The sequence below is a fragment of the Amblyomma americanum genome, chromosome 1 (genome assembly GCF_052857255.1).
Source record: "Amblyomma americanum isolate KBUSLIRL-KWMA chromosome 1, ASM5285725v1, whole genome shotgun sequence".
In the NCBI taxonomy this organism is placed as follows: Eukaryota; Metazoa; Arthropoda; class Arachnida; order Ixodida; family Ixodidae; genus Amblyomma; species Amblyomma americanum.
In genome coordinates this window covers 94,540,295-94,562,755 of record NC_135497.1, presented here as the reverse complement: position 1 = coordinate 94,562,755, position 22,461 = coordinate 94,540,295, and the positions used below count along the sequence as shown (strand labels likewise).

The following is a 22,461-nucleotide window of genomic DNA, read 5'->3' as shown; positions in this document are numbered from 1 at the left end:
CAGAGTGGTTTTTCCATTCCAGTCAGACATGCGCAAAGCGATGTCCTCCACCAACAAATCGACGATAAGTGTGACTTGGTGTCTTTGCCTGGTGTCTGTGCAGTGCTTTTGAACTTAAAACTACGTTTGTCTCCAGGACCAGATAACATCCCCAATGTATTCCTGCACCGTTACGCTGAAATGTTATCAAAGTTCTTAGTCCTTATTTTCCGAGCATCCATTTCGTTGGAAAACCTTCCTTCTGACTGGCGAGCGGCTCGTATAGTCCCTGTGCTCAAAAAAGGCAACTCCACCCTCCTCCAGAATTATTGCCCCATTTCATTGCTATTATCATGTTGTAACTGTTAGGACACATCATTGCCAATTACGTAACTGAATTTCTAAATAACAAAGGTTTAACTCCACTTCAGCATGGTTTTAGGAAAGGTTACTTAACTGTACCTCAATTAACTTCAGTTGTGCACAGCTTCGCAGAAATCCTCGATAGATAAGGCCAAGTAGATGTAATTTTTTTAGATTTTACGAAAGCGTTTGATTTTGTTTTACATAACAAACTAATTTGTAAAGTCAAATTCGCTGGTCTACCTTCTTTCTTAATCGAATAGATTACTGCATACCTCACTGACAGAACCCAATTTGTTTGTGTTGGTGGTCACTCCTCGCGCTCCCTCCCAGAAACATCTGGAGTCCTTCAGGGAAGTGTCCTGGGCCTGTTATTATTTCTTATCTATATAAACGATATTGTTAACACTATCACAGAACCAGTTTAAATTAGGCTGTTCGTGGACTGCGTTTTATTCACAGAAATTAAAACTTTGGAGGACCAAGTAGTGCTTAACTCTAACCTCAACAGCATTAACGATTGGTGTTACAGACACGAGATGAAACTAAATGCCGAAAAAACAGTTTTCATGAGAATAACTAACAAAAAACGCAGTCTATCTTACATTACCGCCTATCATCACGGTGCCTATCAGAAGTAACGCAGTACAAGTACCTTGGTGTAGCAATTACTAATACCTTAAGTTGGAATGCTCACATTTTTAACATTTGTGCATAATCCTTCCGTAAACCGTGTTTTCTTAGGTATAAATTAAAACGAGCCCCGTCTACAACTAAGCTTTTAGCTTATACATCAATCATTAGACCAAAATAAGAATATGCCTGTACAGTGTGGGATCCTTTCACTAAAACTAATATCCATGCATTAGAAATGATTCAGCAGAAAGCAGTTCGTTCTATTTTTTCCAAATTCCGCACTACCGATTCCCCTACAACTTTAATGAATGTTAATGGCACACAGAAACTGGAAACTCGAAGCAAGCTTTTGTGACAAAAAATTCCTTTTTTGTTGAAAAATAACAAGTTATCAATTAGCCCGGACCCTTACTTAAAACCACAAGTGACGCGATTAACGAGACATCGTCACGCCCAGTCCTTAACAACTTATCGAGCCAGAACAAACTTGTACAAATATTCTTATTTTCCCTGAACAATAACTGAGTGGAACCAGCTTCCTTTGAGTGGACTAATAAGCACTGAGAGCATTGGCAATTTTTTATAAAGACTTTTGAATGTTGTATGTCCAGTTCTGGCGAGAAAAAAAAATTGTGTTCAATTTACCTACTGTTCTGTTCGAATCATGCACGCGTTGTCTTTGGTTTGTTTATCTTTTAATTTGTGTGCTAAATGTTACCATGCCTTGCATCTCGTTGTATTGCCCCTCCTGCCCGGGCCTACCAATGCTGGCAGCATTGAATAAATAAAAATAAAATAAATAAGACACGCAACAAACCTCGTTGATGTTATCCACCACCCGGAAAGGAACGGTCGTCTGCTCCTTGAGGGCCACCATGTAGAGCGTGGTAGCAACGGAGCACTCCCCATCACTATGGTAAATTGTACTCAGCTCCGCCAGTGGTTCCTCGTCTTGGAGCTTGACCCGGATCCTGACACCGTACTTGTCGTACTGGCCAGGATCCGGGCTTCGGTTGAGGGACACCTGCCATGGGAAGAAAAAATTTCCTCCCTCAGATTGTGTGAAGCACCAACCGAACAGGATATAAGACCCAGCAAATTTTGGGCACCTTCAAGAACAATGCAATGCTCACGGGAAGGCAGACATTGTCCAAAATGAGCGAGCATTAAACTGTGAACCATGCCCCATGCGTTTCTGCTTGAAAGTTGCAACGGTTCATGCAACGAGGTGCACCAAGTCGAGAAAGATGATGCCGAGCAAGAAAATGAGGATGTCAGAACATGACCACTTCGGTGAACATTATGAGGGCTCATCTTTGTGGGCTTGCCAAGAAAAGGCCAGTTCCTCCACCTCCGGCCACACAAAATGTGCAAAGGGGACCGCGTCACAGGGCATTTCAGAATCCGGTGTCGAATGCACACCGACTCTTTGCTGTGGCTGTCTTCACTAAACCATACAACAATGAAAGCCTCCACTGACAGGATGGTGAGAGCAAGCTAGGTGCTGACACCGAAAGTGAGTCCATGCTGAGAACCCGTGCGTCGTCTTGTCTCTGTTCTGTGTACAGTGCACAAAAACAAATGGCTTTTCTCGTGAATGTGGGTTTGAATGCTAGCGTACTGAGAGGTGCACACCAATGCCCTGAACCCAAATGAGCTGCTTTTATTTGTGCAACATTCGGCGAGCTCAAAAGCTTGCCTCTACGAAGATGCCCCACATGCTCAGGCACGGTCCAATGATAGAAGATGGAGGTGTCCAATAGCTGTTAGGGCACCGTCTGGAAGGTTCACTTCCCAAAAATACTACAAACACAAATACCACTTGTTGTGCAAGTTGGTGTTCATGGTCATCCATAACAACAAACAGTGCGACACACGGGACAGAGAAGAATGGACAGAACACAGAGCGCTGATTCACAACTAAAACGTTTTATTGGCAGCCAGCCAGTATATAAACTGCCCTGGTGGCCGGAAAGGATAAAAGCACACTTGACTTGCGTGAGATTCAAAATCACCAATACATCAAGCACGTGTCAACAGGCAAGTGTCATATGTGGGAAATAATGTCACCGCTGCAACGGGTACAAGTTAACATTTACAATCAAGGTAACGATTTTTCTTATTTGACAGTGCTACAGAGGGAGTACTGATACATTCTTCTGAAGTCTTAACTATCAGGTGGGCTTCTATTATGTCTCTTGCTAGCAAGTTGTGGATTGTTGCTATCACAGGGCATTCCTTATGCAGTGGAAAACAGACTTTAGTGTCGTCGTCGTCTCGTCATCTTCGTCGTCTTTGCAGTGCCTGCAGTGTTTCACTACGTGGCCTGTGATGGCGACACGAGAGACATCATACTCGTGTTCCTTTAATCTTTCGTTAACATATAGGTCAGTTGACTGTTGTGTTGTCGTGTGGCAAGTGTTACATCAAACTGGCCGAAGCATTACCGAAAGATTAAAGGAGCACGATTATGATGTCTCTCGTGTCACCATCATAGGCCAAGTAGCGAAACACTGCAGACATTTATTTATTTATTTACAGATACCTTACAGGCTTCCGGAGAGGCATTGTGTAAGGGGGGCCAAATACAGAAGTTTGTGCAAAATAGGTTAGAAATCAGAAAAACATAGTAAAGTACAGCAAAACACAAAAAAAACAGGTGAGTTCAGATACGATATCGCAATTCACAAAAAAAAGGTGCAAAGACAATGAAGATGACGAGACGATCACGACACTAAAGTATGTTCTCCACTGTATAAGGAATGCTCTGTGATAGCAAAGAACCACGACTCGTTAGCAAGGGAAATAATAGAACCTCACCTGATAGCTAATACCTCAGAAACATGTATCAGCACTCCCTCTGTAGCGCTGTTAGATAAGAAAAATCGTTACCTTGATTGTGAATGTTAACTTGCGCCTGCTGTAGCGGAGACATTATTCCCCACGTATGGCATTTGCCTGTTGACACGTGCTTGATGTACAGGAGATTTTGAATCTCACGCAAGTCAAGCGTGCGTGTATCCTTTCCGGTCACAGGGCAGTATTTTTACTGGCTGGCGGCCAACAAACGTTTGAGTTGTGAATCAGCGCTCTGTGTTCTGTCGCTACTTCTCTGTCTCGTCTGTAGCGCTATTGTTATGGAAAAGACACCGGTCTCATAGTGCCAAGTCCACATCTTTGACCATGCCATCTTTCTAGGCAATGCAATGGGAAGGCTATTTCTTATCTGAAAGGATATTGCTTGCGCCTTCTTTTGGTCGACAAAGAAGGTGGTCTTCTTCCACGCCCCAGAGGGATACAGAAGATATGAGGGGTGGCACAGGTGAGGGCCCTGGATTTATTTAGACCACCCGGGGTTCTTTAACGTGCATTGAGATCAACACAGGTGTTCCTTGCAATGCAGCCACCACAACCTTGGAATGAGCGGATAAATGCCAAAGCCACTGGGCCATTGAGCATGAAGGTGTTCTTACTGTGCTTCAGGTTGGTCTGTGTTGCAATTGGTACAGCCCTCAATCTGCACTACAGTGGAACCCCGATTATACGACTTTCTCGGGACCGCAAAAAAAGCGTCGTAAAATGCAGGCGTTGTAAAATCGGAACAAAAATTATGCCTATAAAGATACTACTTTTTTCATGCGACGAATTTATGAGAAATTTCAATGTAAACTACTAACATTATCTGCAGGGCTTGGAAACTGAAATTACCAAAAAAGTAAATGCGATAAGAATTAATGCTGCAGTACAGGTACCAATCATGCTTTATGCAAACGGACCTTTCCTGCACTCCACTGCCCAATGCCGCGATTCCCGCCAGCCGGCGCAAACTTTAAAAAAAGTCGGTCAGTTTCTTTTGGACCTTATTTGACCCGTGAACTTGCAAAAGCTTTCGCTCGAGTTAGGCAACGTCCAAAAGGCGGTCCTCTGTGGTGTCGCGTGAACAGATGAAGTTCTGGATGCCGTCTATGTGCCGTAGAACCTCGGCGAACGTGGTAGGCACAGGCACGGCCTCTGTGGCGGCGGCGTTGTCCTCGTTCGACGTCGCAGTGGTGTCGGCACTAGGCAAAGTCTCCGCGATTGCATCATCCAGTGACACCTCGCCGCAGATCGCAACGTTGTCGTCGGCCTCCACGTACTCGGCGAAGGTCGTGGCGAGGTTTAAACCCTCGAAATCGTAGTCGGTGAAGACTGCATCGGCCTCAAGTGGCATCGAGGTCGTTGCGTCCCCAGCAGCGGAGGCAGTCTCTCGATTAAAGCCACAGTACTTGAACGGGTTGGCGATTGTGTTTTGCGACACTGCGTTCCACGAACTGGCAATAAAATCCATGGCGTCGAGCACAGTGATCTGTCTTTCCGACTCGCTGCTCTCCATAGCCACCAGCCGACACTGCACTAACCGCTTCCGGTACCCTTGCTTCACACACTTGATGCTGGCATCCAGCGGCTGCAGCCGGCTTGTGCAGTTGGGCGGAAAAAAACAACCTTTACGTTCCTCAGGCTGGACATATCGGGTGGGTGGCACGGTGCGTTGTCCACGAAAAGCAATATTTTCCTTGCCTTGGGACCCATTCTGCAATCCAACTGCTGCAAAAAATTGCTGAAGAGCAAAAACGTCATCCACGCCTTTTTGTTAAAGTTGTAGCTGCACGGCAGCATCTTCAAGTTCTTAAAGCACGTGGCTTTGCAAATTTTCCGACAACGAGCACGGGCAGCCTCTCGGAACCATCCTCGTTAGCACAGAATAGTGCTGTCACCCGCTCTTTACTGCGCTTGCTACCATGACAGCTGTAACCTTTAAACGCAAGGGTTTGCTCGGGCTGCATATGGTAAAAAATACCGCTCTCATCAGCGCTGAAAACGTCGCAGAGCTTGTATGCAGCAATCATATCCAGCAGCGACTCCATCCACTCGTTCACCGTCGAACCATCCACGGAAGTGCTTTCTCCGCAGGAGCGGCTGTACACAATCCTGTTTCGATTTTTAAAGCGATCCACCCACCCGTTCGATGCCTGAAAGTCGTCGATGCCCAGACGCAATGCCATAAGGTCTGCCTCTTCTTTTAGAATGGCGCCGTCCACGTTGATCAAAGAGCTACGTGCCTGATGCAGCCACCTGACGAGAACTTCTAACTTCTCATGATGTCCTTCTTTTGCCACTCTCCGCTTGAGTCCGAACTTGTTGGCATTTTGTAATATCACCGCTTTGTTTGCCGGGATCGTCTTAAGCGAAGATTTGGGTATCTTAAGGTCCCGAGCAATGCTGCCTTTCGTGGCACCATGCCGCTTTTCCACTTCCTCAATAGCATGGAGATTATCACCGAGCAACAGAAGTGTCCGCTTTCGAGACATCGTGCGTCGCGTTGCTCCACACAACTCAAAACCTTGCTGAATGCTGGTCGCTAGGATTACGACGAAGATCGCGTGCGATGAACCTATGCCTATCCATGCTACCTTGTCGGCGATCTGCTGCTGAGAAACTCGAAAGAAAGAAACGGTTCCCCAACGCGACGAGAGGCGGCGCCGCCGAGAAGAGAGGGAGCGAATGGGAGAAAGTGATTGTGGAGAAGAAAACGCGCTATTTCAGCACAGCGGCCGTCGCAGAGGGCAGCTGGTGGGGGAGAGAGAAACGAACGATGAGACTAGGCAGGAAAGAAAGCTGCACCCACTGGAGCAAACCGGTCGAGCGAGGTCAAGCACTCCGCATACGGAGAGACGGTGTGACGAAAGAGATCCGCGGCTCCTTTCTTTTGTCCGCCGTTCCGTCCCGCGCTCGAGAGAGTTGTCGTATAACGCGGGTCCGGCGTAAAACTGCTTCGGATAACCAGGGTTTTTAATGCATTGCTTCTATGGGGACTTCGCCGGGACTGCGTTAATCCGTCGTGAAACCCAGGTCGTCGCAAAACCGGGGGACGTATAACCGGGGTTCCACTGTACTGTATTCAGTTGCGTAATGAACCGACTTGCATCCCCACTTTTGTCATTGAGAATTTAATCTTTTTTTTCACCGTGTAAAAAAAAAGAGCACCTGATTTGAAAAGCCAGTGTACAACTTGTTCGTTTACTCTTACTGCGATTGATCGGCTCCGTCAGCGCCATTAACTAAAGTGCAGTCTACTTATAACAATGTTGAGAAAACAGGAAAATTCGATCGTTATAACCGATTATCACTATATCTGGACTGGCAAAAAATTGGCGGTGTTTTAGCTTTAGTTAAACCTGGAGTGACGCGATAGCTACAGCTGGCCGAGTGGAACATGGTCACGTGACCAACCACGTGACCAACCACGTGACGAACCACGTGACGAACCATGAGATCAGCCATGGCGCCGCGCCGCCGGCAGCTGCTCCGCACCACGTGACCAACCACGTGACAGCTTGGCGGCGCAGCCACGGGGTGGTAGCGCCGCCACAGGGTGGCCCACCGCTATAGGGCTGCGCGCCGCAACACTGAAGGCTCGAAATGCTACCATAATGTTGCTATCTCTACAAAAAGAAAACGAAAAGAAAAATCGAAAGAACATATCCACGTATTTCCCCATGCCCGTAGGCTTAGTTACTCGCCAGCGATGAGTAAATCGGGCCGAACACGAGTCGTGGTAAACACTAAATAGAGGGCACATAAAGCCACTAAATTATATAAACATGCATGAAAAAGTCGAAAATTAGCGCTTGCTTGAGTGGCAGCTGAAGTTTGACAATCGCTGTGTGCACTGCATCCAGTTGTTGCGCGCACGCTGCTGGCAGTCCTTTTGCGTGCTCGAAACTAATCAGCGACTGGATGGACTTAAGGGCATTTTGTGAAGACAGTGGAACCAGGGTGGTGGCGTCACCACCGTTATTGCTGCTGTCATCGTCATCACCATTTTCGCATTTCCTTGATGTAGCTCTTGGTCGCGATAGTTGTTCCTCTACAATGGCTTCACCTGCGGACCCTTCGCAGGAAGCAGTAATGCTGTACGCATTCAAAATGTCTTCCAAGAACGCTCCGCCGGCATTCTCCTCGGAAGCTGCAACATGGTCTTAAAGTTCCACCACATTGGCAGCTTTGGGGAGCAAATCACTTGTCTCTTTCGTCACCATGAAGTTGCGACGCACAAGGCCTGCCTTTCTAAAGCAGTTGTTGATTGTGGCATCCCTCACCTCGTACCACGCACCGTACATAAACCGCACCGCATCAAACAGTCAGCATCAGGTCAGGAGGTCCGTAAGCGTGTTCCAACAATCCCGAGCAGTCTATTTTTCTGATTAGCCATTCCAGCATGCGATGTCTGTAAAGGGCCTTGAAATTCACGATTACGCCAGCGTCCATGGGCTGCAGACCTGTCGTGGTGTTTGGGGGCAGAAACAGCAGCTCAACAGAAGCTAGCTTCACACTGACATGTGTGCCGATTATTGAGGAGCAGGACCACTTTTCTCTTCTGTTTTTCCGCTGCACTGTCAAACTTGAAAAGCCACTCCTTAAACAGATCCAGAGTCATACACGCTTTCCTGTTACTGCAATATCGGACCGGAATGTGCCGATTTCTGAAGCAGTCAGGCCTCTTCCGATTTTCCAGTCACGAAGCTTGAGAGGCTCACTACCGTCCATGGTAGCACACAAACACGCAATTACCCGGACCCTGCTGTATTTGTCACCGATGCACGGGTCCCTTCTGAGTGCATGCGTCTTTGATAGCAGCATCTCGTAAAAGAGGGCTGTCTCGTCATCATTGAAAATACTGCAGCGGATATTCTTGGTGAAGACGAGGTGAACGAAGTGTCTCAGAAGTGCACGTGTTCTGGGCTTGGGTGCTCTGTGCTCTTTGCAGGGCCTGTGCTCTCGGCCAGTGTGCTGTGCCCAGGGCGTTCTTGCATCATTCCCGCTTTGGACCACGTAACATCTTTGGTGGAAGTGCGGACTTTATGCTGAGCACACCACGCAGCTTCGTAGTGGTCGTCAGGCCGGGCCAACCACCATGGCTTCACCCGGCGAGTCAAGGAGCCCCACTACCCTCACTACCGCTCCTTTCGTGATCATGGCTCCTCCTCGTGACACCAGCACCTTTTCTGGCACTGATGGCACGGATGTGGAAGACTAGCTGAGCCTCTACGAACGCATCAGCACCTGTAACAGGTGGGACCCTACCTTAATGCTCGTCAATGTCATATTTTACCTCAATGGCACAGCACTTCCGTGGTACGAGACCCACGAGGAAGACCTAACAAGCTAGGACACCTATAAGGAGATGTTGAGGACGCTATTCGGTAAGTCTGACGACCGCCAGCTTGCCGCCAAAAAACAGCTTGCGTCTCGAGCCAAATCTTCGACAGAAAGCTACGTGGCCTACATTCAGGACATCTTGGCTCTTTGCCACAAGGTCGGCGCTGCCACGACTGAGACAGGCAAGGTGGACCACGTGCTCAAAGGCATTGCAGACGATGCTTTCAACTTGTTTGTTTGTAAAGACTGTGTGCCACAGTTGACTCCATCATTAAAGAGTGCCGTAGATTTGAGGAAGTGAAAGGCCGCCGTGCTCCGCAGTCGTTTTCTCGCCTTCTAACACAGCCGCGATATCTTCCTGTGAGGACCTGCGATCTCCATCCCGAGCGTCCTCGGACGCCTCGGTCGTCACCGATTCAGTCACCCGGATCATCCGACATGAATTGTGAACTGGAGGCCCTCGCACCTGTCATATCCCCACCATCCATCCCTGATACAACCCTGCCCGTCGTGTCGCTTATTCAGGCTGTCGTCAAGAAAAAACTGAAAAATCTGGATCTTCCTCCCCAAGTGTGTTCCATTGGCCGCCCAGCCATTTTTGCCTGCGTTCCCCGGCCAGCCTCGTTCCCCTGCTTTCCGCCCCACCTACTACTCCACATCCCGTTACCACAATCTGGCGGGATGGCACACGGCTGACGACCGACCCATCTGCTTTCTCTGCTCCTGCGTTGGACACATCTCTCGACATTGCCGCAGCCCTCGATCGTCGCCTCCCCGCGGTGGCTTCTCCAACTACCGTCCTGACCCCAAGCGCCGCTTCTCGCCCCGCTCCCAGCCCTTCCAGTCTGAACCCGACAGGGAAACACCGTGGTTGCGTTGACCCGCCATGTTGACAGCCTACTCGCCGCTGGCGACGCTCGGATTTTTCGTGCTTACGGCAAGCTGTCAGTCGATTTGCGCCGTCAAAAGTGCAACGAAACTAGGGGCGTATTTTTATTGAGAGGAAGGCCGATTATGACGAGCGGCAAGCAAATTTCTAGACCGGCTTCCCCAAAGTCATATTCCCAATTCGTTAACGTAGCTCCTCGCGTCGAACACGGTAAAGGGCGTGCGACCAGGCAGCAACTCAACAACAACATTGTTCACGCTTGCCAGCGCGACCTGCAGGTCGCCTTCCCGTTTGAAGCGAAAACTCCCGGGAATGACGCTGTTCGCGCGCTTTCGAGTTTCATCTGCTTTGGCCGATGTGAAACGGTTAGGCTTAGTGACGACTATGGCAGCCAGGTAGCAGCTCTGTTCACTGTCGAAAGCGTGAATGGGAAGCGACTCGGAAGCGTGAATGGGCTCATAATTGGAGGGACACTTCTTTTGTGCTTTTTGGCACGTACCAGCACCAGAAATGTTCTTTGGAGCGGCAAAATTTTGCTCACGGAGCACACCCCTTGGAATGCTACGGCACAAGTCTGCCCGCGGTCTTTTGGCCACTTTTCAGCATCCAAGAGACAGTGGTTTTCTGGCATCACAAAGCATCACGAAAATTTTATTTTCGTTTGGATTCTATCACGGGGGACACCAGCAATGAGACTGCGACCGATTCAGGCCCGCTTCCGTTCGCATCTGCTGTAAACACCTGGGGGCACTCGGCACTCACTTTATACCCGTTACTAGGCAGGTTCATCGGTCGTAGGTTTGGTACTTTTGTGACCTGTCCTGTGGCTGCCTGAGACTAATTCATCGGCGGTATTAATTTGACACTGCATGCGCAAAAGGATCGCCCGCACGGCAGCGGCGATGCCTTCGCTCACCACTTCGCTCTAAGCGATTTCGTTATAACGATGGATTACCGTATGTCTCTGCTGCCGGTCTGCGACGGGGGTGCGCACTCTCCTCTTTATAGCTCGGCCGCGGTGCCCCCATCTCCCCGCACCCCACTTGTAGCGGCATTGCGCGAGCCGCAGCGGCGGTGGTAACGACTGCTGCCACATCGTGATCACGAAACGTTTCCCTGCATTTATGACTCGCGACTAAGAGGTTTTCTGTAAACATTTTCAGTGTGATTACACCTACATTTGTTTCTTATTTTGATTCCCATTCTGATGGTACTTTCAAGCCTTCTCGCGAAAACCGCATGTAACGACAGCCCGAACATTTTTCAATTGCATTATAAACAGGTTTCATTCTACAGTCGAGCCCACATACACCAGCCCCACTTAAGATGAACTTTCGCTTGTAACGAACGAGACCTGCGCGACCATCAAAATATACATTGTTTCAATGGCACAAAATCACACATATAACAAACGGCATTAAGCCCTGACCGGTTACAGTGAATGGACGGCATAAACCATTCGCCGCGATGCGAGATAACCTGCCTCCAACCCCTTTGTGCGCCAGACGCGCGGCATGTTTTCCCGAGCCTCATCGCAGGCGAACTGCCCGCTCAGTTTTGTGCCACTCTCAAGCGAGCTACCCTTTCCCGCCGACGCGGCTTTTAAGATCGCCCTCCCGCCCATCCTCGCAACTCCGCTCCCCTCTCCTCACTCTCTTGCAAATCCGCGCGTGGCCTCCGTGATCAACCACGCCGCCGCCGGTGCCGATCGTGGAGGCTATGCTTCGTGAAGCAGGCCTTCCGTGGGAGCCAAGAGGTGGCTGCACTGATGCTCACAGACGCCCCTCATCGGTCTTTCCGCTGGCGCTGTGCATCTGTATATCTTTAGCTTGACTGGCCTGATTGCCACCTGGACACATTTCACGTCTACCCCATAGCGCGCTTTCGTTACTCTTGTTGCGGTGCGGATGTTTCGTTGGCTTCATTCAAATCTCGGGGCCCTGGTCGCAATTCGGGATGGCGGATGGGAACACCATGCCCATTTCCATTGTATTCCGTGGTAGAGATAATGAAAGTGGCCTGGGCGGAGGTGACGGCCACTGGCAAGCGGAACTGCTTCCGCAACGCCGGCTTTGCCGACACAGTGTCTGATGCTGAGCCTGATGCTTCAGAAGATGACCAGCCCGGCGGAGATTTGTGGCAGCGCATCGTCGACTCCAACATGGGGGGTCATGGTTGGAATGATTTTATTTCTATCGATGACGACGCAGACACCGCGGAACCGTGCACGGACGAGGGCATTGTTTCTAGTGTGGGACGAGAGTGATACGGAGGAATCAGATGAGGATAAGGAGAGCCTCAGACAACTTGTCTATGCCAAGGGCCTCAGCGAAAAGCACACTTCTGCCTTAAATAAACTGGAAACCTCCCTCATCGGATCTGCACTGCAAAAACATACGTCCATCATGGACTTTTTCGCAAAGAAAAAATTTTATGTTTTGACAAGCAACTGTCTTCAAAACTGTGGTCTACTACGAACTTAAGGATATAACGAACGGATGCCACGTGACGCTCATGTTCGTTAAAAGCGGGCTCAACTGTACAAGCACCAGAGCTGTGGCGTGGCAAACTTTTAGGCTGCAAGGAGCGTAATCCTTTAGAAATTTAGAACTGCATACCATGACAACAGGCGGGCACACACCATCGCAACATAGACTAAACATGTGCTTCAGATACAGACCATCCTGTTATATATATGGTGTACAACAGCAAGGTAAAGTATACAGCTGCAGCATCTTACCAGTATTCACCGATGGGGCAGAAATGTGGAGACAAATGAAAAGGGTTCAGCTTAAGTTAAGGACAACGCAGCGAGCTATGGAAAGAAAAATGATAGGTGTAACGTTAAGAGACCGGAAGCAGCAGAGTGGGTGAGGGAACAAACGCAAGTTAATGACATTTTAGTTGAAATCAAGAGGATGAAATGGGCCTGGGCAGGGCATGTAATGCGAAGACAAGATAACTGCTGGTCTTTATGGGTGACGGAATGGATTCCAAGAGAAGGCAAGCATAGCAGGGGGCGGCGAAGGTTAGGTGGGCGGATGAGATTAGGAAGTTTGCAGGCAAAGCACTCTAACCAGCAGGAAACCAAGGAAAACACACGTGCCGAACAACATCGTGGCCAAAGGGCGGTGTCACGAACACTTAAACAGCGACAACGAGTGAGCCTAAAAGGGCCCAAGCAAGCGAAGCAAAAGCAGTCAGAAATCTAAAATCAGATAAAACGTCATACAACCCTAATGATGCCACAAAAAAAAAACTAAAAACAAACAAATACAACCTAAAATGGAGCAAAAAAACTTGTCAACGCCAAGAAGGTAAGAAGTAAAAAACAGTCTACATGTAAAACACAATTTGGACGATTACAACTTATGGTCCGCACCAAAATCCTGAGAAGAATGCGCACTGGCTAACGTAAGAAAACTTCATGAGCAAACGGGAAGTGGCAGGCGAACATGCAAAATCAGGAATCTTTAGGCATGGTCAAGGAAGCGCATTTATTTCTCGTGCAGTAAAATTGAGGGCGTGCTTACGCAACTGTCCCCTGCCTTAGCAATAAAGTAGGCCTCAATGACCTTCCTTTCTGTTTTGTTTTTTGATGTTGCTAAGAACCTTGTATCCTCTATATAGGTTTACACTTGTGGCGAGGCTAGATTACCTCTAGACCCTCTATCTGCGTTGAGGAAGTGCTCCCTGGCCCTGACATTAAAGCACCTTCCCGTATGGCCTATGCAGACACTACTGCACGTTACGGTTAGGGGTATCTGATAGACAACCCCAGTCCAGCAGTGTGTCTACCGTTGCCCGTGTCTCGTAGTGCAGGTCGCCTGTCTTGCCTTGTTGTTCAAGACGTATATCTTCGAAAGCTTTTAACGGTGCGGAAAAGACGACCTGGACGTTGTACCGTCCTGCTATCTTTCTTACGTTGTGGAACATCTTGTGAAGGTACGGTATGATTGCAACGCGCTTCTTATCTCGCTCCTTCCTAGCCTGGCTCCCCTCCTTCTTAAGCATAGCCTCACATATATTAGCCACTAATGAAGGCATGTACCCGGCAGAGTAGAGGCGCTGTACCTGGTTCTCAAAGCTTGATTTTGCCATATGCGCACAGCTCTTGGCTAACGCCGCCTGAAGTGCGCTTGTTACTATCATTCTTTTTACTAGCTTACAATGCGCGCTGTCAAATGGTAGCAAACACTGTCTAGACCTTACGTTGTAGTACAAGCAAAAAAGAAGCAACACGTCTAAAAGCTGGATGCTGTTATTCACAGGCAATTCAATGGTGAAATTCAGACCAGAAAGCGAATTGTAACAGCAGCACACAATTGTAAAGTGCAGCATTAATTCAATCAATCTTTATTTGCATTTTTAGTACAAATAAAAATGCAGGGAGTGGGGACAAAAAGCTGCTCTAAGGCAAGCTTGACTGGGTCCCCACCCCCTTTACATGGCAGTTTGTGCAGCAGTTATGCATGAAATGTTGAATGTTTAAAAGAGAACAATTCACAGCACATGCGATTTTCGCGCAGAAAATGAATAATGTTACAAATGCAGTCTTGTTACAATATAAAAAAATACAACAAAAATGCAACAAACACTCGCGTGATAGCAGACCTGAAAAATGACAATGTTAATAAACAAACTCGCCTGAATATAAGGGAAAAGAAATAGTAAAGACAAATACACACAACTACAGTACTCTGGGATGAAATGACGTGTTACAAAAGCTCTGTTTTTGGTTATGAAGATGGTTGACACTGTTAAACGCCGTGAACCTGGTTGATGAAATGAAGTTTTATATTACATTTAGTGGCTGTTTGCAGGTCGATTTCCATCATTAATAATTTGTTCAATATTCTCGGAAGGCGATTTTCGACGCTATCTAGCCCGTGTGTTAGCCTAGTGAATGGCACGTGCCATGTTCCTTTATTCCGAAATACATACCCCCTGTCAGGAAGGCTTTTTAAACTACATAAAGACAAAAATGCATTGTTATTAGTTTTTAAGCTATGTTTATATCTCATCGACAGGTTAAAGTCATATAATACTGGAAAGGGTATAATTTTGTATTCATAATAGGTATTATGTAATGGGCTTTCACTTGGAATGTTGACTACGTGACGAAGGGCTTTCTTCTGCAGAGAAAAAATCTTATTTATGTTTTCTTTTGATGTTGTGCCTCATACAAGTCCGCAGTAATTTAGTTGAGCATAGAACAACGCGTTATATATTAATAGCTTAAATTTCAGTGGTAAAATATAACGAAGCCTCCAAAGTACTCCTGATATTTTGGCAAGATGGGTTAATATATGCTGCACGTGTGAGTTCCATGATAAGTGCTGGTGAAATGTCACACCAAGTGTCTTTGCTTCTGAAGCCACTTCAATAGGATTATTGCCGATATGAATGTTAAAGTTGTAGATAATTGGCTTTTGATAGGGAGTAAATAACACAGCTTTGGTTTTTGCACTGTTGATCTGCAGGGAATTTCTATTGCTCCATTCGTATAAGTTTTGTAGTGTCAAATTTACGTTATTGCACAAATCACTGGGATTATCTGACTGAACAAAAATACTTGTGTCATCGGCATAAACAATAAGTTGTGATTTCTCGGCTATATTCCCTATATCATTTATATACAAGTTAAAAAGCTGTGGCCCCAATATGCTGCCCTGAGGAACGCCTGCATTCAAGTTCATTAGAGAAGAAAAATTGTTATTTATAGCAACGCATTGTTTTCTGTTTGAAAGATATGACTTGAGAAATTTCAAGGCAATGCCTCGAAACCCATAAAATTCTAATTTTGCTATCAGCGTTTGGTGATTTAAGCTGTCGAATGCTTTTGTGAAATCTATGAAAATGCCCATTATTAACTTCTTATCCAAAAATGACTTAAGGATTATTTCTTTTTGTGTTAGTAAGGCTAACTCTGTGGACATACCTTTCCGGAAGCCAAACTGGAAAGGGGAAATTAATGAATGCTTATTGCAGAATGAGTCCAGCCTCAGCAATACTAACTTCTCAAGCGGTTTTGAGAGAACGGGAAGGACAGATATGGGGCGATAGTTTGAAAATGCGTTTTTATCGCCTGATTTATAAATAACAGTCACTTTAGCACGTTTCATGCTATCGGGAAATACACCTGATGACAAGCATAAGTTGTATATGTGATTGAGCACAGGCAAAATGTAGTCTAAGACAAATTTGATTGGTGTAATTCTAAGACCATCAATATCTCTTGTGTTGCTATTGCTTAGTGATGTAAAGACCGAACGTATTTCATTCTCAGATGTTGGATAAAAAAAAGCGGTATGTTCGTTACGATTACGCAAGTAGCTCGTCACACGTTCATCATGACCACTTTTTACTAAGTTAACAAAATAGGAGTTAAATACGTCTGCGAGTTGAAGGCCGTCGAGAGTTTTTCCGTTTTGTTTTACTTGAATATCGTCATTTCTCGATTTATTGCGGTTCATGATGGTATTTAGAGCGCGCCATAGCTCATCGGTGCGATTATTTGCCCTGCCAAGTAAGCTGTTAAAATAAACCTGTTTTGCATTTCGAAGAAAGCGCGTCACAAAATTTCTGTACTTTTTAAAATTAGCGAGGTCTGCTGGGTTCCTATTTTTTATGAATTGCGCATACATGGATGTCTTCTTACGGATCATAGCAAGGCATTCGGCCGTAATCCAAGGCTTCCGTACTCTTTTAGGTTTTTTAACATTTTTAATTTTGAAGCAATCCCTGTAAACGCGCTTGAAAATATTGAGGAAAATATCATATGCCTCATTTGCTTGGCGAGATTCGAACACGGCGTCCCAGTTTGTTAAGGAAATTTGAGTCCGAAAATTGTCAAGCGCATTAGGAGATATGTCCTCAACTGTGAACGTTTCTAGAATAGCTTTTCTTTTATTCCGAGTATCAGCATTCTAAAACATATATACTGGCAAGTGGTCGCTTATACTAGTCGCAATGACACCAGCCTTTATATCGTCTATGTAACGGTGGGTGATGAACATATCTACTAGTGATTCTGATTCTACTGTGATGCGCGTTGACTCTGTAATGACGTTCTTGAAGTCGTGTGACTCAAGGAGTAATGTGAAATCCTGTGATGCCGTACTATGTTTAAGGAGATTAATATTTAGGTCCCCACCTATAACTAGTTTTAATTGGTTGCTATGGACAAAAGAGAACATGTTTTCCAGGAACTGGTAAAAGGCATCTAGATTTCCAGAAGGTGGGCGGTATATAACTGTAAACATATTGCAGCCACAAACGACAGAAAGTGCCTCATAATTTTCATTTGAGATTGAAAAATCTGATAGTAAGCTAGCGGGCAAGCCGGCTTCCACTAGTTGTAGTACTCCTCCACCGCGTTTGCTTTGCCTATTTAAATAATAGGTAGTGTACCCAGGTAGGGTCAAGACATCATATTCAGTTGTAAACTAAGTTTCAGTTAACATTACAATCTGAAATTTAAAAGAGAATTCATTAAGAAATTGCGATATGTCATCGTGCTTATTTCTTGCTGATTGTACATTACAATGGAAAAAACCAAAGTTCCCCCCTACCTGGGGAAAAACAACGTCATGTGGTTCAATCATGGCGGGCTTAGGAATAATGCACGTTTTGTTGCCGCGAGAAACAGATATACGGTGATAGGAATATCGGGCACACGAACACTTTTCATCCTGTGATCAATTTTGGGGGGCGTATTCAGGTTGCCAAAAATGGCTTCTATTGAGTGAAAGCCTGAATGATTAGGATGGGCTGAATGGTATTCATGAAGCAAAAGAGTGACGTTGCCGGACAAGTTTGCGCATGTAACTTTGGGAGTGATAATTGTATCTGCTCTTCGGACAAGAAGTGGCCTTCCCGTCATGAGACCATGATAACAAGGGTAACAAGAAAATTCCGAAAACACGGCAGCATAATCGCGCAGAAATGTTTCCATGACTGATAAGACTGAACTCCGAAATCGCTTTGTGGCACCCGGAAGTTGTTTAAATGATCTTGGACAGGTCAGACATACGAAAAATTTTAAGCAATGGCGAGTTTTCAGCTTTTCGTGCAAAAATGCGGCCGTTTCGAACCCAAACAAATTTCCACCCAACCTCGCGTTTTCGCGCCACCGCGCTTCCGAGGAGCCTTTTCAGCTGAGGACACAGATGCTCATTGACATATACGGTGTCAGAAGTGTCTAGACCAAGGTCAGTTCCCATAATGTTAGCTTTACGAGCCTTTTCCAAGACTGCGTCACGTTTCTTGCGGTGTACAAACTGGACAACAATGTTTTTATGGCTAGAATTTTTGGCAACTGGCACACGGTGCACAATTTCGATGTCTGATGCATCGATTGGCTCTCCGGCCTTTTCGCCAATCTTGCCGAGAATGTCTGCAAGATTTTCGCTTTGTCGCACAGGGACACCTTTGATCTCTAAGTTGCAATTTCGGGAGTATTGCTCACACTGAGTCAGCCTGTCCTCATCAGTTTCCAGTTTCGTTTCGAAGGCCTCATGCTTTGCGTTCAGGGATTGATTTTCTTCTCGCAGTCTTTCGTTTTCTGCTTGCGTAGACTCCAGCAAAGTTTTACTTTCCTCGTACTTTTCACTGAGGAATTCCACTGTTGCTTTAAGCTCCACTATTTTATCTTCCATTTCCTGTTTACACTGTGCAAGGTTTTCCTCGAATTCAAGCCCTAACTCTGCAATAGCAGCCTTCGACATATCGGAGGTCTACAGCAGGTAAGAAAGTTTCACACAACACTGTCAAGAGTTTGATGTGCCTGGAGGCTGCTAAAGGCTATGCACAGAAAGTAACAGGGAAGCACAATCAGGCAGCAGCAGCAGCAGCAGCAGTGGCGAAGGTGCACTAAAACAGACAGAGTAAATATAAGGTCACAAACCTGCGATGTGCAGAGTGAATGGGTCAGATATACAGCGCAAGAGCTGTGCCCGCTGCCACTGCTGCCGCCGTAGTCCAAGATGCCACCCACTGCACTGAGGGCCAATGGGCGTTTCAGCTGCCGGGTGGCAGCGCCGCAGGACGGTTGAGAGCTACCGCTGGCCACGGGCAGAAACAATCGGCGTTCCGTGGGATAGTTCCGTGATACGGTGATGCCTCGCAATCAGGAATCCAAACAACCTGCGATGTGCAGAGTGAATGGGTCAGATATACAGCGCAAGAGCTGTGCCCGCTGCCACTGCTGCCAACACTCTACAGACTTTCCCAGCCGCGGGGCCACAAAAAATCTGACCGCGTACAAAACTCATCGCACAAACGGTTAGTTCAACTGAACTGTTGTCAAAAGTTTCCCGCCTTTTTTCGGGAGCACGCAAAAGCTGGTAATTATGCGTTTTACATGAACATGAGTTACGCTAGGCTGGGTTGACAAAAGATATAAAACACGCTCAGCGCAAGCTCTTTTTCTGTTGAACTGCACAGAGCTTTTGAGCAGAACTTATGAAAAAACAGATGAGTCTTTCCCTCGGGCCTTTGGGTTCACTGCCGGGCAAGCGGGCTCAGCGCTAGTCCTGGGTTATCTGCTAACACAAAATATTCGGGCGCAAGGAAGTTGACAACGGAATGCCGAGTGTCAGATAACGGGAAATCACTCAGTATGTGCATACCAAAAGATAGCAAGAACAAATTACGTGCAACACGATCGCGCGCTCCTTCCGTCGACGACTCGACCGGCCATAGTGCTACTGATTCCAAGCTGATTGATTCACTGAAAGCAATGCTCGGCTCGGCTCAAACATGGCTTAAACAGAAAAAAAATGCCGGACGTGGCGTCTTTTCTTCAAACCGGATGCGACGTCGTGGTTGAAATATCTGGCGGCAGAGGCCGCGACGAGCCAACAACTCTTTGCCGGCCCCTAAGCCTGCGCGCCAGGGGTAGGGAGTAGAGGGCCTCCATTTCTGATGGAAATAAAAGTCTTTGGAACTGGAACTGGAACGCTTGCGTTATTTCGACCTGTAGTAGTCACTGCCGAGCCCAGCTAGTGTTCTAGAAGGGGGTAGTGGGGTCAGGGAGAGCCCGCGGGTGCTGCATCTCACGTCGACAGCGTGAGATGGCGCCACCGGAGCACTGGCTGTAAAGAAACCGCGACATACCCGTTATACGCGCTGCATTCGCAGCGCCGAGAAAGCTTGTGCATCTGGTGCAACACCGAAAATCGGACGTCTGCAACTCTAATGCATATTTCCTTAAAACCTACCTCTCAAGGCAAAGAGCACAGAAAAGGTGGAAACGCTGACATGCCACAAGTGTGGGCGAAGATAAAGCCGACCCGACGAAGAGACAGAACCGCCGTACGACGATCCGGTTGCATTTCTAAACGCAGAGCTCACAAACAGGGCAGAAGTAAAATTGTGGATGAGTAAATCGCTTATTTTCAATCAAAATTTTCGATGCACGTCCAGGTGCAATCACATTCACTGTTAAAGTTAGCCAAACAATTGCGGCACGCGCACTTACGCATCCTGAACAGAGATATCCCGAATCGACGAGGCTTTATTTCATCATATTCAGCTTTTATTTTCCAAAGTACACATTCACTGAAATCTAGAAAGATAATTCCTGCCACGGTGATGCAATTAGTAGACGGTCACGGCGGTTCCTAAAATGCGCGAAATTTCGTAATACACCTGCAAAAAAAAAAAAAAAAAGTAGGGGAACCCCAGTCAAAAATAACCAATGGGTTGAATTGGAAATTTTCCCATTGAAACCAATTGGTCATCCAATTGTGTTTTCGCCGCTCATTGGGCCCCAACCAGTTGAAATGAATTTGGTTCTCCAACTCATGAGGTCAAATGGTGCACCAGTTGGTTTTAACTGGTTGCCCAAGCAGAACCAAACGGTACACCAGTTGGTTTCAAGTGGTTGCCCAAGCAAACCAAATGGTACACCAGTTGGTTTTAATTGGTTGCAGCTTTTCTTCAGATGCGTTATCTGGCCTTTCTCCAATCATGTAAGCATTGGCCACTGATGATTTGCCTTGCTTGGGCCAATAACATTCTGCTGCCTGGCACTTTTCCTGGATATAAACAGTCCAGTGTTCGTTTGACTTTTAATGAGGTGTGACTGCATTAGTTACAACCACGGGCTGGTGGCTATTTATTTTGCACGGCCATGGCCACGTGAACAAAGGAATTTGAATCGTGCCGTATGATGGAATGCTGCGGAGTTTTAATATTGTGGGCACGATTTCTTGAGAGGTTTATTTAAACGTTTCAACCTTAATATTGCTTTCCACTGGGACTGCACCAAACAATTTTATTGGTACAACAAACGGGCAGCCACCTCCTTCTCAAGGCACTTCTTACGGCTGCTCCGAGAGAGGCACTATGAACAACGGCTTATCTTCGTGTGCAATTTCTTTTTCCGCCGTTCTTGTCGCGATTGGTTCAGCCCTTTCACATAAAAGTGCAGTCTTGTCAGCACATAGAACTTCATCAACTCTGCAGTTGTGAGCTCATCTGCGTGCTGGCTGTAACCTAAGGCATAACCAAAATTTGCCTTCACAAGCAGCATTACATCTACTATGCTCTCACTGCAGAGTTCCTCGCGACTGAAGAAAACAGTGAATATATACTCTAACTTTTTCACTGCCCGGAAAAGTTCTTGGAAAGGATACAACCCTCCCTCCCTTAATTGGCACATATCATTGAACTCAGAATTTCTGCCTTCCTTATTGGAGCTTTCCAATAGGTTTTGCAGTGCGTGCAGTGATAATGTGTCAAACTTTCGGGCAACATACCCTGCCATAAAATGTATAAGGCGGTCGTAGCTCTTCTGCTCTAGATACTCTCTGTGTTCAGCAGGAATACTCTGAAGCATGCGCTTGGCTGCAGCTATGTTGCCTTTCTCGATGAGCTGGTCGATTGCAGCAACCCTGTCTTCTTGAGCAGGAGCATCACACGCACCCAGGAGAGAACTTATTTCTCCACTACCTCCATTAAGGTCAGCATTGCCTGAGCGCACTGTCTTGGCCAGATTGTAAAACTACAAGCAGTTGACGACAATTAGAAACTGTGTCGGTGTTGGGTGGTCGTTGGACCCGCACGATTGCCTGAATATGCGAAATAAATTTTCCGGTTGATCCTGGCTCAATCTGGATGTCATGATGTACTGGCAAATTCGGCGTCTTTCCTCATCTTTCGGCACGGTAAACAACGACGGCTGCTTTCCTTGGCTGCGTTCTAATACTCTAGACGTTTAACAAGACGTCTAGTGTGACGTCTAGGAAGCAGTCTATATGTCCATTTATTGGAACCAACGTTACTAGACTAGTCTAGTAACGTTGATTGGAACTTGTCTACTGCTCACGCCGCCTCGCGGCATAATAATGTAACTAAAGCTTATGAACAGTTGTACTACTATTTTTCAC

General features: G+C 46.7%; 1 protein-coding gene across 8 annotated transcripts in view; it reads right to left on the bottom strand.

Moving 5' to 3' along the window:
- LOC144113260 (structural maintenance of chromosomes protein 5-like) overlaps positions 1–19,828 on the bottom strand; it is a 77,972-nt gene extending 58,144 nt beyond the window's left edge. For 5 of the 8 annotated variants that reach the window (XM_077646240.1, XM_077646243.1, XM_077646236.1 and 2 more), the window contains exons 1-3: positions 19,723–19,828; positions 18,975–19,213; positions 1,796–2,002 (exon numbers count right to left, since the gene is read on the bottom strand). Coding sequence is in view for 6 of the 8 variants with exons in the window: in XM_077646236.1 (XP_077502362.1) it covers positions 1,796–1,855 (60 nt within the window). In the remaining 2 variants the exon portion in view is untranslated. Of the gene's footprint in view, positions 1–1,795; positions 2,003–18,974; positions 19,214–19,698 lie in introns of all 8 variants that reach the window. The other 3 variants (XM_077646237.1, XM_077646238.1, XM_077646239.1) reach the window with 3 other exon arrangements.
- Positions 19,829–22,461: the final 2,633 nt, after the last annotated feature.